The 13,671-nt window shown below is 37.2% G+C and overlaps 1 protein-coding gene across 1 annotated transcript; it reads left to right on the forward strand.

Moving 5' to 3' along the window:
* Positions 1-12,109: 12,109 nt before the first annotated feature.
* Positions 12,110-13,671, forward strand: LOC148923608 (uncharacterized). The gene is made up of 2 exons (XM_089060300.1): positions 12,110-12,962; positions 13,133-13,671. The coding sequence occupies exons 1-2, from the start codon at positions 12,110-12,112 to the stop codon at positions 13,318-13,320; spliced, it is 1,041 nt and encodes a 346-aa protein (XP_088916426.1). The 3' UTR covers positions 13,321-13,671.

Genomic DNA, 13,671 nt, shown 5'->3' on the forward strand with positions numbered 1-13,671 from the left:
GGGGGTGTCCGGCTCATGTAATGGAAAAGGATCCGACTAAGCTGGAGTCTAGGACTGAGGTTTGTGTGTTTATAGGATACCCTAGAGGAACGAAAGCTTATGAATTCTATAGTCTCAGAGATCAGAAAGTGATTGTGAGCACCCATGCCACATTCTTAGAGGAAGACTACGTAATGAATCATAAGTCCAGCAGTGAGATAGCTCTTGAAGAGCTAACTCAAGTCACAACTTCCATTAACCAAGAACAATTACCTAGTGTAACAACAACTCCAGAAATTTCAACTAATACTCCAGATATTGTAGTGCCGCGCCGCAGTGGGAGGGTCTCTCATGAGCCCGATAGATACATTGGTTTGGGTGAGTGCATGGATCACTCCTCGGACAGCAATGTACTTGATCCCTGGAACTTTGCAGAGGCGCAGGCAGATGTCGATCATTGCGAATGGGTGAAAGCAATGGATTCTGAACTACAATCAATGGTAGACAAAGACGTCTACGATTTGTCTGTCCTACCCGAAGGCTGTACTGCCATTGGGAGCAAGTGGATATACAAACGTAAACGTGGACCCGATGGACGAGTTAAAGTCTTTAAGGCAAGACTAGTGGCTAAGGGGTATACCCAAAAGGAAGGCATCGATTATGATGAGACCTTCTCCCCAGTGGCCATGCTCAAATCGATCCGTATACTTTTGTCTATAGCAGCTTACATGGATTGGGAAGTATGGCAGATGGACGTTAAGACTGCGTTTTTAAACGGGAGTCTTGAGGAAACCATCTACATGGAACAACCCGAAGGCTATGTGGTAAAGGGCAAGGAACACATGGTTTGGAAGCTTAAGAAGGCCATTTATGGCCTCAAGCAAGCATCTAGATCATGGAACCAGTGTTTCGATCAAACTGTTCAAAAGTTTGGATTCGAGAAATGCCCAAATGAAAGCTGTGTGTATAAGAAGGTTGAAAAAGGAAATGTTGTGTTCTTAGTTTTGTATGTAGATGACATTCTTCTAATTGGAAACAATAAAAAGATGTTGTCATCAGTGCGAACTTGGTTGTCCAGCCAGTTCGAGATGAAAGATATGGGTGATGCGGGACACATTCTCGGTATCAAGGTTCTTAGGAACCGAGGTAAGAGAATGTTGTGCTTATCCCAAGAATCTTACATCGAAACAGTACTTAGACGCTTTAGCATGCAGGATGCCAAGAAAGGTTTCCTACCTTTTAGACATGGGATCCATTTATCTCAGGAGATGTGTCCTAGGACAGCATCTGAGATAGCAGAGATGAGAAGAATACCATATGCCTCGGCAATTGGTAGTCTCATGTATGCTATGCTTTGTACTAGACCCGATATCTGCTTCGCTGTTGGCATGGTAGCAAGATATCAATCAAATCCAGGCCAAGGACATTGGACTGCCGTAAAGAACATACTCAAGTACCTTAATCGGACTAAGGACTATGTTCTAGTTTACAATGTAGCCGAGCTCTGTCCTTTAGGATATACAGATTCAGACTTTCAAGCTGATGTAGATTCGAGAAAATCAACTTCCGGATATGTGTTTACCTTAGGAGGTGGAGCCGTAATTTGGAAGAGTGTAAAGCAGAAATGCATTGCAGACTCTACCATGGAAGCCGAGTATGTGGCCGCTTCGGAGGCTGCAAAAGAGGCTGTTTGGCTTAAGAACTTCCTTCTGGACTTAGGTGTGGTTACGAATATGCCCAAGAGCATCACCATTTATTGTGATAATTCTGGTGCTGTAGCAAATTCGAGGGAACCACGTGCTCATAAAGCGAGCAAGCACATAGAGAGGAAGTAGCATATCATTCGAGATATAGTGCAGAGAGGAGACATACAAGTGGTCAAGATTGAGTCAGAAAACAACCTGGCAGATCCTTTCACGAAGGCATTAGCGGTAAAGCCGTATGAAAGCCATGTTGAAGGAATGAGAGTTCGACTAATTCAAGACCTCAATCCGCTTTCAGTATAAGTGGGAGAATATTAGACGTTAGCACATTTTTTTTGTATACTCGAAAGTGTTTTGAGTATAAGTGGGAGATTGTTAGAGTTTGTATACTAGAAATCACGTTTCGAGTGATTGAATACTGTAAAACTCTTATTTTATTTTCCAATAAATAAAACAGATTATTTTTGTCATAATGTTGTTATGTTTTACATTTAATGGATGTTAATGCATGTTTAAATGTATAAGTTAACTTAACAAAGTCTAAGTCATTGTTTTAGTAGACCGGTTGTGGGCGTCGTCCACTTTAAGGTAATACGGTCAGTTCTAAACAAAGAAAAAGATGAATTTCACAACCTAGATGGAATTTGACTATCCATCGAGAAAGGTTGCAATGTCAGTCCGCATATTTCTAAGCCTTACTGAAATAAGATGACATTGGTGTGGTATAGCACTGAACGGACTGCCAATGCCATCCTAATCTCGTGCCTAAGGCCCTCACGAAACTTCTCATCCAGTTTCTCATCGGTATCGGTCTGTTCCGGCGCATAGCGGGTCATGTCACAAAGTGCACGGTCATACTCGGTTACGGACAGGCGTCCTTGGGTGAGGTTGTGAAACTCGGCGGCTTTCGCCTTGCGGTAGCTCTTGGGTACGTACTTGTCGTAAACCTCAGTCTTGAATTCTTCCCAAGTCATATCGTCTATGCGATCCTGGGGCATGGTCTTTAACTTGGTATCCCACCAAAAGTCAGCGGACCCGGTCAGCTGATGCGTCACACAGATCATCTTCTCCGCATCGTTGCACACTAAGGTCTTGAAGATGCGTTCTAAGGCACGTATCCAAGTTTCAGCTTTTGCAGGTTCACCCATCCCGTCGAAGGTAGGAGGCTTTTGGTCAAGAAAAAGCTTCACGACTTCCCTATCTACTCGTGGAGGTGGTGGTGGTGACGGCGGTCTTGGTTGCGTCACACTTTCTTCTTCCGAAGCCTGGGAGGTAGGTCCCTCGTTCCTCATGTTGCGTCTAGGCGACATTCTAATTTATCACACTCGAATTGTTAGCGCACTTATTTAAAACTCAAGGCAACGATAGGGTACTTTGAAAGGAAAGAAAAAGAAATTTTTAATTCATTCACAAGCAGGATCTAAAGGAAGACCACACAATAGCAGTTGTTAGGAAAACAAAGAACATAATAAGGTTGCACCATAAGGTGGAAAACACTTGGAAGATAATAGAACGAGCAAGTATATTCATGTAATAAGGATAGAGAAGAGTGAAGACGGCTTCATTGCCATATACTAGAATGAAAGGTGCGAATTCCCCATTAAATTTCAAAAGTGATCCCAAAAGGTCTTGGTACAATGAATGAAAAAAGAGCGATACGATCGCGGAAGAAAATAACAACATAATTAGAAGTTCTAGAATTCAAAAACATGGGGAAAGGGAAAAACAAAATTTCTATTCGGGCACTAGACATCTCCGCCCTCGTCCACTTCGGGTTCTCCCGACTCTCCGACACTCTCCGCGTTCGAACTCTTTCCTCTCTCGAACGATCCCATCTCCTCGTCTTTGTCCTTGTTGCTTAGGGGCGAAGGAATCGAAGTAAGCATCTCTTCGGCCTCTCTTATGATCCTTCGAGGGGCCGAAACACGCATCCTAAGCGTCCTCCTACGGGGAACGCGAGCAACGTGCGGCTCCTCATCATCGCGATACTTCATCTGCCGCGCTGCTCCTGGCGAGTACCTCTGCGTTGGCGGATGAAGTGGAGGTCCGTCAACAGCGGCAGACATGGCCGGAAGTAAGACTCCTATTAGGCCGACGAAGTCTCCTCGAGGCGTGTACTTGGGTGGGCTAAACCAGGTGTAGGATACTGAGGCTTGAGCGGTCCACTCGCTCCAAGGGGAAGGCAGTATATGGATAAGTCGCATGATTCCCTCGTGATGGGTAGTCCCGTACGCGTAAGCGTCCAGCCAATGACCATAGAAGTCGGTGACGAAGTTCAAGAGGAACTGATTTCTGTCCCATTCCAGCTCTCTATAGCGCTCCACCGGAAAGTCCCTATTCTTGGCGTAAAGGCGTGATAGGGTTGGACCATCTACAAAAGGGAAAAAGGAACAAGTCAGCACCGTCACAAAGGTGGAAAGGGATAGAAAGTGCGTGATCTCAAATGGTGCTGCGAAAGTGTATAAAAGTCAAAAGATGGTGGTACATGGGTAACGTCGCGTCCAAGGTTCCCGTTCTTAAGATAACTATTCGCGCGCTTTCCATTCACGTTTCGTCGAATCTCCACATACACTAACTGCCTTGTACTAGTTCTTCCACGTTTCTAGTGTTGGTACAAGCGCTGTGATAGTATAGCTAAAGCATGCTAGGTTCATAGTCCAAGTCTAAGCATCGCAACATTTCAACATAATCCCATGTAATCACATTCGCATTTAAAATTCTCACAAGGTCTCATGTAACATTCAACAAATCATCATTCAAGAAGCATCGCTTCGCATTCATAATATTTCTAGCACATAAGGCATGCTTTTCACAAGTTCTCGTTTTCATTTGACAAATCATCGTTCAGAAAGCGTCACTTATTATTCACAATATTTCCAAAAGCATCAAGTTTCAGGCACAAGTCACAAAATATCTAGTACCTCTTTCTTTGGTGTTGAGCCTTCCACATTTAGTTCATTTACACAAAAGATTTCATGGACTACCTAAAGTTTGAAAAGACTCTTGGGTCCAGAGCGGAAAGAACTGAGGCTCTGATACCAGCTGTAACAGCCCGCCCTCCTAGGGTATAATAAATGCGGCAGCTGCTACCCAAAACCGACTCTAAAGAAGTAAACATAGGCTAGGGTTTCATTTAAAGAGTACTGACCAACAGAATTGGAAGAAATTTCAGAGTATTTAATGCAACAACTTAACCCAGAAGTTTAAAGGAAAGAAGATATCATAAATGACGATCAAAATATCTTAGGAGTACGACATAATATCTAAGACAAAGTCACAAGAAAAAGGCTAAGGCCTCAAACCGAAGGCAAGATGCAAATATTCCAAAAAAAATTCTAAAGTGTATCAACATTCAGCGGAAAACGACCAAGAGAAAGTATAGCTATGTATGAAGACACAACTACGCTTGAAGTTCAACATGTCCATATTAATTAATTAAACTGCTCAACACCCGCCACCGCTCGTCATCATTCAACCTGCACATAAGGAAAACACATGCAGGGCTGAGTATTTTGAAATACTCAGTGAGCTCATTGCCAAAACATTTTATAGGTTATGCCACCCTTACAAAGTGAACTCGAGTTTTAAGCAGTTATAAGAGATATATCACGAGTATCACAAAATATATTTTCCATAGACTGGCCAGTCAAAATAACTCTCCATTTTCCTCATCAAAATAACAATCACAATCATTCCATGGTGCGACGAAAGTGTGGCCACACTTTTCGCCCACGAGACCGGCCGACTAGCAAGGGCGGCTCCCGATCCCCTCGTGTACACAGCCTGGTAGGGCTTGCGGCCCATACTCAGACCCGAATTCGTATAAACATATCCATAGCCCTAGCCCAATGGAGCGAACTCACAAACTAGGCATTAGGCGCACAATATCACAATAAAACAGACATAGGCATGGCATAACAGTTAAACCACCCTTATAACACCAATCAATATTTTTGACAAAAATAAAAGAGAGTTTTAAGAGTAAAGCCCACCTCGACTGCTTAGTTTTCAAGTAGTTTCGCTTTTCCGTTATCCGGCTTCGCAACCAAAGTTTCACCTTTTAATCACATAGGCACATATCACAAATTAGGTTCAATACTACTCGTACTCATGCATGTCTTATTTCCTTTCCCTTTTTCCCAACGATTTATCTTATCATTACTAATTAATCAAGATCATGTTTATCACACAAGATTATTTAACCATCAAACACACACCATACAAACACTACACACACACACGTCGCATACACACACACACGCCGCACACATGCACAACACACACACATACATGTTCCCACACCCCTTTTTATCCCTATTTCACTCAACCAAGATGCATGAGGGTTCAAGAAGGCCGATTAATCGGTTAGAAAAAGAAAAAGAAGAAGTAGAAGAAGAACAAGCATAACTCTTAAACAAAATACCTTTTAGAGAAAAACGATCGGTAGAAAACCAGTATTAGCCTTGATTCTTCAAAGTTCTTGAATTAAACTTCAATTCTTCTCCAAAAGATAGCAAAATATTGGAGAGTAGAAGAAGAAAATTTGAGAGAGTGTATGTAGGAGGGTTTCGAAATTTATGGGGGCTAGGGTTGGGGTTTTGGTTCTTATTTATAGAGCTCAACAAGATCCTTAGGTAATTAGAATAGAATATTTGGTAAGATTTTATTCTACACAATAAAATAATATTGTGAAGTAGGGAAGAAGAATTAACAAAAATAGACTAGGTATCAAGCATGGCAATTTTCGAAAATTAGGTCCTCTAATTAGCCATGGTTTCGTTTTGGTATAATTTACGGAGTAGAATAAAATATCACGGAACAAAATAAAATTAAGAATTCTCCCACTTGGAGTCAAAAGAGGCGTCTATTTGCCTTCTTAAATAAGGCATGGATTTTAAATATTGTCTAGAATAAGTTAAGGCAAGATCTCTTGAAGTATGGAAAGATTTGGTTGAATATTTAAATTCTAGGTATGGAAGGAAATCAAATAAGGGATCAATTAAAATAAAAATAATACTCCCTCCCTTATTTTGGAGATTTTCGAAAATCACAAGGCACATGGGGTGTCGATTTTTCCCCTCTTTAAAATAAGGAAATAATTGGGTCTTGGATTTAATTTGGATAAATATCCCAAGGATTAAATTAAATCCGGGAGAAATAGAATTTCTCTTCAAAGGGGGTCTAGGGTTCGAAAATTACAAGAATTAGGGTGACAAGTATTTGTGGAAATTTTCTCTAGTATTCTCACTCACCCTTAAACAAATAATTTGCCACATAATCTCATAATTTAATATATCACATGCCACATCATTAAATCCATAGGTTTGACTTTTCAAACTTTCAACGCAAACCCTAGACTCAATTCGACCATATCATCTCATGAAATAAATGCATTCTCGATTCCACGTCATCAATAATTAATTTTAGGGCTCTAAAATTAGGGTTCTAAATTCCGAGATGTTACAAATATTATATATATTCAGAATGACCTACACGTTATTATTTAGCCTTATTTTTCATGATATATTTCTACAATTGTAGGATTTTGTTTTGATTTGAATTGATTTTTTTATATGTGATATTTTGTTATAGTCCTAGATAAAAATTAATAAAGAAACTAATACTAGTATGTACTCTCTCTATCCCACAGTATAAGTCACATTTAGTGTGTACATGAGTTTTACTCCCTCCGTCCGCGAATAGGAGTCCCGGTTGGCCAATTTCATCCGTCCGCCATTAGGAGTCCCGGTTAGACATTTTATCTTGGGAATATAAAAAATGACCCCACTTTTCCCTTAATTTAGAAGCTGCAATTAATTTTAATCCACTTTGATTGCAAATAATAATATAAATGGGTCCCACATTCCACTATCACACACTTAAATTATTACACTCAAACTTTTCTTAAAACCCACACCCAACTCAACTGGGACTCCTATTCGCGGACGGAGGGAGTAATTTTTAAGAAACGTAAAGAACTGTGAGTTAGAAAATTTACTGAAATATAAGATCCACTTTTTTATATTGGCTTATTATAGAATATGAGTGAAGTGAGTCAGTGGAATTCGGTACGTACTTACCATTTATATTGTGAGACAGACTGAAGTGGCAAAATGTGACTCTTAGGTACGGAGGAAGTATTTATGTTAATATCATTCTCAAATTACTCTCTTCTCTACCTGACCCCAATTTAGGTTAGTTTTGATCTATGAAGACTACATTTAAATACAGAAACGCAGAACAAAGTCATACGTAGGGCATTTTTAGGTCATAGTTAGTTTATTTTTAAATCATGCTTGGTTAGCATGACCTAAAATGATCTTAACATGACATAAACCCAAATCTTATAATATGACCAAAAACTGCGTAATTATGACCTTCCGTGTTTTAGGTTAATTATTGACCATTAGATCATCTAATCCCAGAGCCAAGATTTGGGTTGCATTTCTGACCTTCCGTGTTTTAGGTTAATTATTAACCATTAGATCATCTAATCCTAGGGTCAAGATTTGGGCTGCATTTCTGGATTTAAATGCATTCTTATTTTGATGATCTCCATATAAATATATAGAGTCCTATTATCCACAAATCCACTCTTAAAGACCGAACCACCGAACCCTACCAAATTAGGGCTTTTAGATCAAGTTTTTTATGGATAAGATACAGAAATTTATAAATTATTTTCGCCTTCATCACGAGCCTATTTTAATTCATTTGAAGGTAAATAAGTCATACTAACATGTTACGAAGATTTAACTTCGTTCCAGAATATATTACTTCATTCTAGTAGGTTTTTACTTCATTCCAGTAGGTTTTTACTTCATTCCAGTACGTAAATGTGGTTTCATCGTCGGGTGCCGTTCTTTCTCTCTACAATATCTATCACCAACGCCATGGCGCTAATATGGTTTAATAAACACATGGAATAATGTAATAAATTATTGGAATGAAGTATGTGTAGAAGCATTTGAAGTACAGAATGAAGTAATAAACCTATATAATGAAGTAAAATGGGTTTGTAATGAAGCCGAAAAAATTTTCACAGCAGCACATCTCATCAAAAAAAACTAGATCTAATGGCCCAAATTTGGTCTCTAGTTCGGTCTTTAAAATTGGTTCGACATTGATCACAACTCTATATATATATATATATGTATATATATATATAGGGTTTTGATCTATGAAGACCAGATTTAAATACAGAAACGCAAAACAAAGTCATACGTAGGGCATTTTTAAGTCATAGTTAGTGTATTTTTAGGTCATGCTAACAAAGCATGACCCAAAATGATCTTAACATGACATAAACCTAAATCTTATAACATGACCTAAAACTGCTTAATTATGACCTACCGTATTTTTGGTTAATTATTGACCATTAGATCATCTAATCCAAGGGTTAAGATTTGGGCTGCATTTCTGGATTTAAACACATACTTATTTTGATCATCTCCCTATATATATATACAAAAATGATCAATACAAAAATTGATCCCAATACAAAATCCAGACCAAATCCTGACCATGAGATTTGACAATCTAATGGTCAATAATTAAAGAAAAACATGGAGGGTCATTATAAAGCAGTTTTAGGTCATATTATAAACTTTGGGGTTGAGGTCATGCTAAGATCCTTTTATGCCATCCTTATTATAATGACATAAATATAAGCTTAACGATGACCTAAAAATGACCTATGTATGCTTGGTTCTGTATTTTTGTATTAAGAATGGGTTTTACATAAAATGGGTTTTGATCTATGTAAAACCCATTCTTAATACAAAAATACAGAACCAAGCATACATAGGTCATTTTTAGGTCATCGTTAAGCTTATTTTTATGTCATTATAATAAGGATGACATAAAAGGATCTTAGCATGACCTCAACCCCAAAGTTTATAATATGACCTAAAACTGTTTTATAATGACCCTCCATGTTTTTCTTTAATTATTGACCATTAGATTGTCAAATCTCATGGTCAGGATTTGGTTTGGATTTTGTACTTGGATCAATTTTTGTATTGATTATTTATATATATATATATATATATAGGGGCGCACTATGGTCCATAAGGCAAATTCTGTCAAAAATCAAAGCAAATCTCAGCCCTTGGATCCTCAGATTAGATGGTTGTGATCATAATACCCGAAATACATTATTACACTAAAAGCGTTACATTATTAACTAGGCTACATTATTAGACGGCACAATCTATATTATTAGACTACATCGTGTTACATTATTAGCCGAGCTACATTATTAGACTACACAATCTACATTATTAGGTGACACGTGACATTAATCTAACGGTTACATTACAAGATCCAAGATTTGCTTTGATTTTTGACAGAATTTCACTTATGGGCCTGATCACATCCCCCATAAGTGAAATTCTGTCAAAAATCAAAGCAAATCTCAGCCATTGGATCTTGTGATGTAACCGTTAGATTAATGATCAATACAAAAATGCATCTCAATACAAAATCCAGACTAAATCCTGACCATGAGATTTTTCAATCTAATGGTCAATAATTAAAGAAAAACATGGTGGGTCATTAAAGAAGTTTTAGGTCATATTATAAAATTTGGATTTGAGGTCATGTTAAGATCATTTTATGTCATCCTTCTTATAATGATATAAAAATAAGCTTACGATGACCTAAAAATGACCTCTGTATGCTTGGTTCTGTATTTTTGTATTAAGAATGGGTTTTACATAGATCAAAACTATATATATATATATATATATATATATATATATAGGGATGTATTCAAATATGACATGGATGTATATATATATATATGTATATATATATAGGAAGGATACATGGATGTATTAATATGACAACCCACTTTATTGTAACACCATATTACCATTTTAGGCCGTTAGATTTGAAGATCGTGTGATTCTCAAACTGCCACGTGGCAGCCCGCTTTTATTAATATTTATTAAAACTCATATTCATGGACGGACGAAGTACGTATCAGAAGCCTACAAGCAGAGGATAATTCACACTAATACTCTCTCCTTTGCATGACAGTTAAGTCGAATTATAAGATTACTTGGGTCGATCTATTCTTTTCTACTTTGCGTAGTATTCCTTCGTTCCACTCAAGATGTTTACCGTTATATTTTAATTTGTCTCACTTAAGATGTCCATTTTCTATATTTGAAAATAAATCTCTATTTTTTTTATTAAAGTATTCTATTTTATTTTTATTTCATTTAATCTACGAGCACTTATTTTTTCATACGCGTGTCAAAAACTTTATGGAGACTTTGAGTTGATGGGACTCAAGTCTCCTTTGCCAGGCCCATCGATCACGTAAAGAAAAGTATATACACACAACTGTTTATAGTCGTGCATATAAATTCTAACAGTCAAATTCATTATGTACCAAAATTGGGTGATTGAATTATCTATACTTATAGAGTTTAAAATACGTTGGTATGAGGAAACATCGATCAAAACAGATGGTACAAATTAGGAACAAATAATAGAAATGAAAAAGCAAGGGAGATAAAAATTGAATAAAATATAAAGAGATAGAATAAATTAGGAATAAACTAAAAGAATAAAAGTGTTAGCTTTTTGAAATCACGAGTTTTGTGGACATTTGCATATGTGAAACTAAGCTTCAAAATGAAACGGCAAGCAAATGTCCAAGTTTATCCTTTTTCAACTGAAATTAACTTCCTAATTAAATACTAGTACTTTTCTCCGTTTATAAAAATAGTTCATTTGTGCATGATATGATATGAATCTTAATGAGAAATTATTAAACTAAGATAAAAGGAAAAAAGTATATAAAAAAAGAGGAATATAGAGAAAAAAGTAAGTAAAGGATGAGAGATGAGAAAAAGTGGGTAAATTGTAAGAAAGAAACTTTTTATATTTAGAAATGAGACTATTTTTATAGACATTCTAAATGGTAATATAAAACTAAGCCTTAAAAAAAGATCTGATGCAATTAATCCCAATATTTGGACGAATATTTCGGTTGACGAAGACTCATCCTTATAATCTAAAAGGAACTGAAATAAAAATCATTTAAGAAATTAGTTATACTCCTCTGTACATACTACTCCCTCCGTCCCGCTTAAGATGACACGTTTTCTTTTTTAGTTTGTTCCAACTAAGATGACACATTTCCCTTTTTGGTAACTTTCTCTCTCCAATTAATACACCCAACTACTTTTTCTCACTCCTATTAAAATATTCATCTTTCTTTCTCCCTCTATTTTAATACTTATACCCACCTTTTCTCTCTCCAATTACACACTTTAACTAATAACTCCTAAATTCTCGTGCCGGCCAAAAAATGTGTCATCTTAGCTGGGACGGAGGGAGTAAAACTATTACACTGCAAAATGCTAACCCTATATATGAAGCATAGATATGTTTTAAAGAACGCAGTGTATCAAATGAAACCAAGCACCAAATTAATGGAGTCTTTTATCTTCTTTGTTGCTCTTCCAATCTTATTCTTAAGTAGCCTTACCCTCTCCTTGGATTCTATCACCACTGACAAGAATGCACTCATTTCATTCAAAAACTCCATCACTTCCGACCCTTATGCTATCTTGAGCACCAATTGGTCTCAAAATACATCAATTTGTAACTGGAATGGTGTGACGTGCGGTCTCAAACACTGCCGTGTCACTGCTATCAATCTCTCTGGATACGGCCTTGTTGGAACTGTTACTCCACATCTCGGAAACCTTACGTTTCTTAGATATTTGGACATCAGTTTCAACAATTTCGCGGGGTTCTTATCGTTTGAGCTCTCTAAACTTCGTCGTTTGAAAGTGATGAATGTGGGAGCAAATTCAGTCACCGGAAAAATACCAACATGGTTGGGCAGTCTACCTCAATTGGAAGAACTCTATATGTACAAGAACATTTTCTTAGGTACAATTCCTGCATCTTTGTCTAACAATTCTAAGCTACAGATGTTATACTTGAACAATAATCAGTTGAGTGGGTCCATACCACGTGGTATCTTCAATATATCTTCCCTTAGAGAAATTGGAATTAGAAATAATAGCCTATCAGGTTGGCTCCCAAGTGATATGTGCTACAATACACACAACATCACAATATTATCACTCAGTCAAAACCAACTTGAAGGGCAGATTTCGCCAAATATATGGAAATGCACTCATCTTGAGGTGTTGTCATTATCCAACAACAATTTCAGTGGAAACATCCCACGTGAAATTGGACGATTGGGAAGGCTTACAGAGTTGTACTTGGGGTACAATATTGGTTTTCAAGGTATAAAATTATTCTTATTCCGGTATGTGATTGTTGTCATGTTCGAAAAACACTAATGTTCATATCCAAACATGCAAAATTGACCATTATCTACGCAAAACAAAAGCTTCTCCACATATAACCTGATTATGTATACGAGGTCACTTATTATTTTCATTTTATAATTTCAGGAAGAGTTCCAACAGAAATAGGAAATCTTTCAAAACTAGAGATATTAGATATTCCTAGTGCTTCTCTAATCGGAGATATTCCATCTTCAATCTTCAACATGTCTACCTTGACATACTTGAGCTTATGTGACAATAGTTTGTCAGGAAGTATCCCAACTTTCGACAATCTCCCGAAGTTTAAGGAGTAATATCTTTGTGATAACAAGTTGACAGGTATGCATGTCAATCCAATAATATATGTCTCTAATGCATACTACCTCCGCCCCATTTGTGATAACAAGTTGCAGGTATGCATGTCAATCCAATAATATATGTGTCCCACTTTGAACTGCATGAGTTTTTAAGAAATATAAAGGAAAATGTATGAAAAAAGTTAGTGAACGTGTATCCTATCTTTATATGCAACATCTTTAGCTATAGATATTAAATATTGACGGCGCTTCTCCAAGTGGAGATGTTCCATCTTCAATCTGTAACATGTCTTCTTTGAGAGCTTATCTAACAATAGTTAAACAGGAAGTGTTCCAACTTTCCACAAT

Source organism: Salvia hispanica, chromosome 6 (assembly GCF_029641045.1).
Source record: "Salvia hispanica isolate PSC_SH4W2 chromosome 6, Shi_PSC_v1, whole genome shotgun sequence".
Taxonomy (NCBI): Eukaryota; Viridiplantae; Streptophyta; class Magnoliopsida; order Lamiales; family Lamiaceae; genus Salvia; species Salvia hispanica.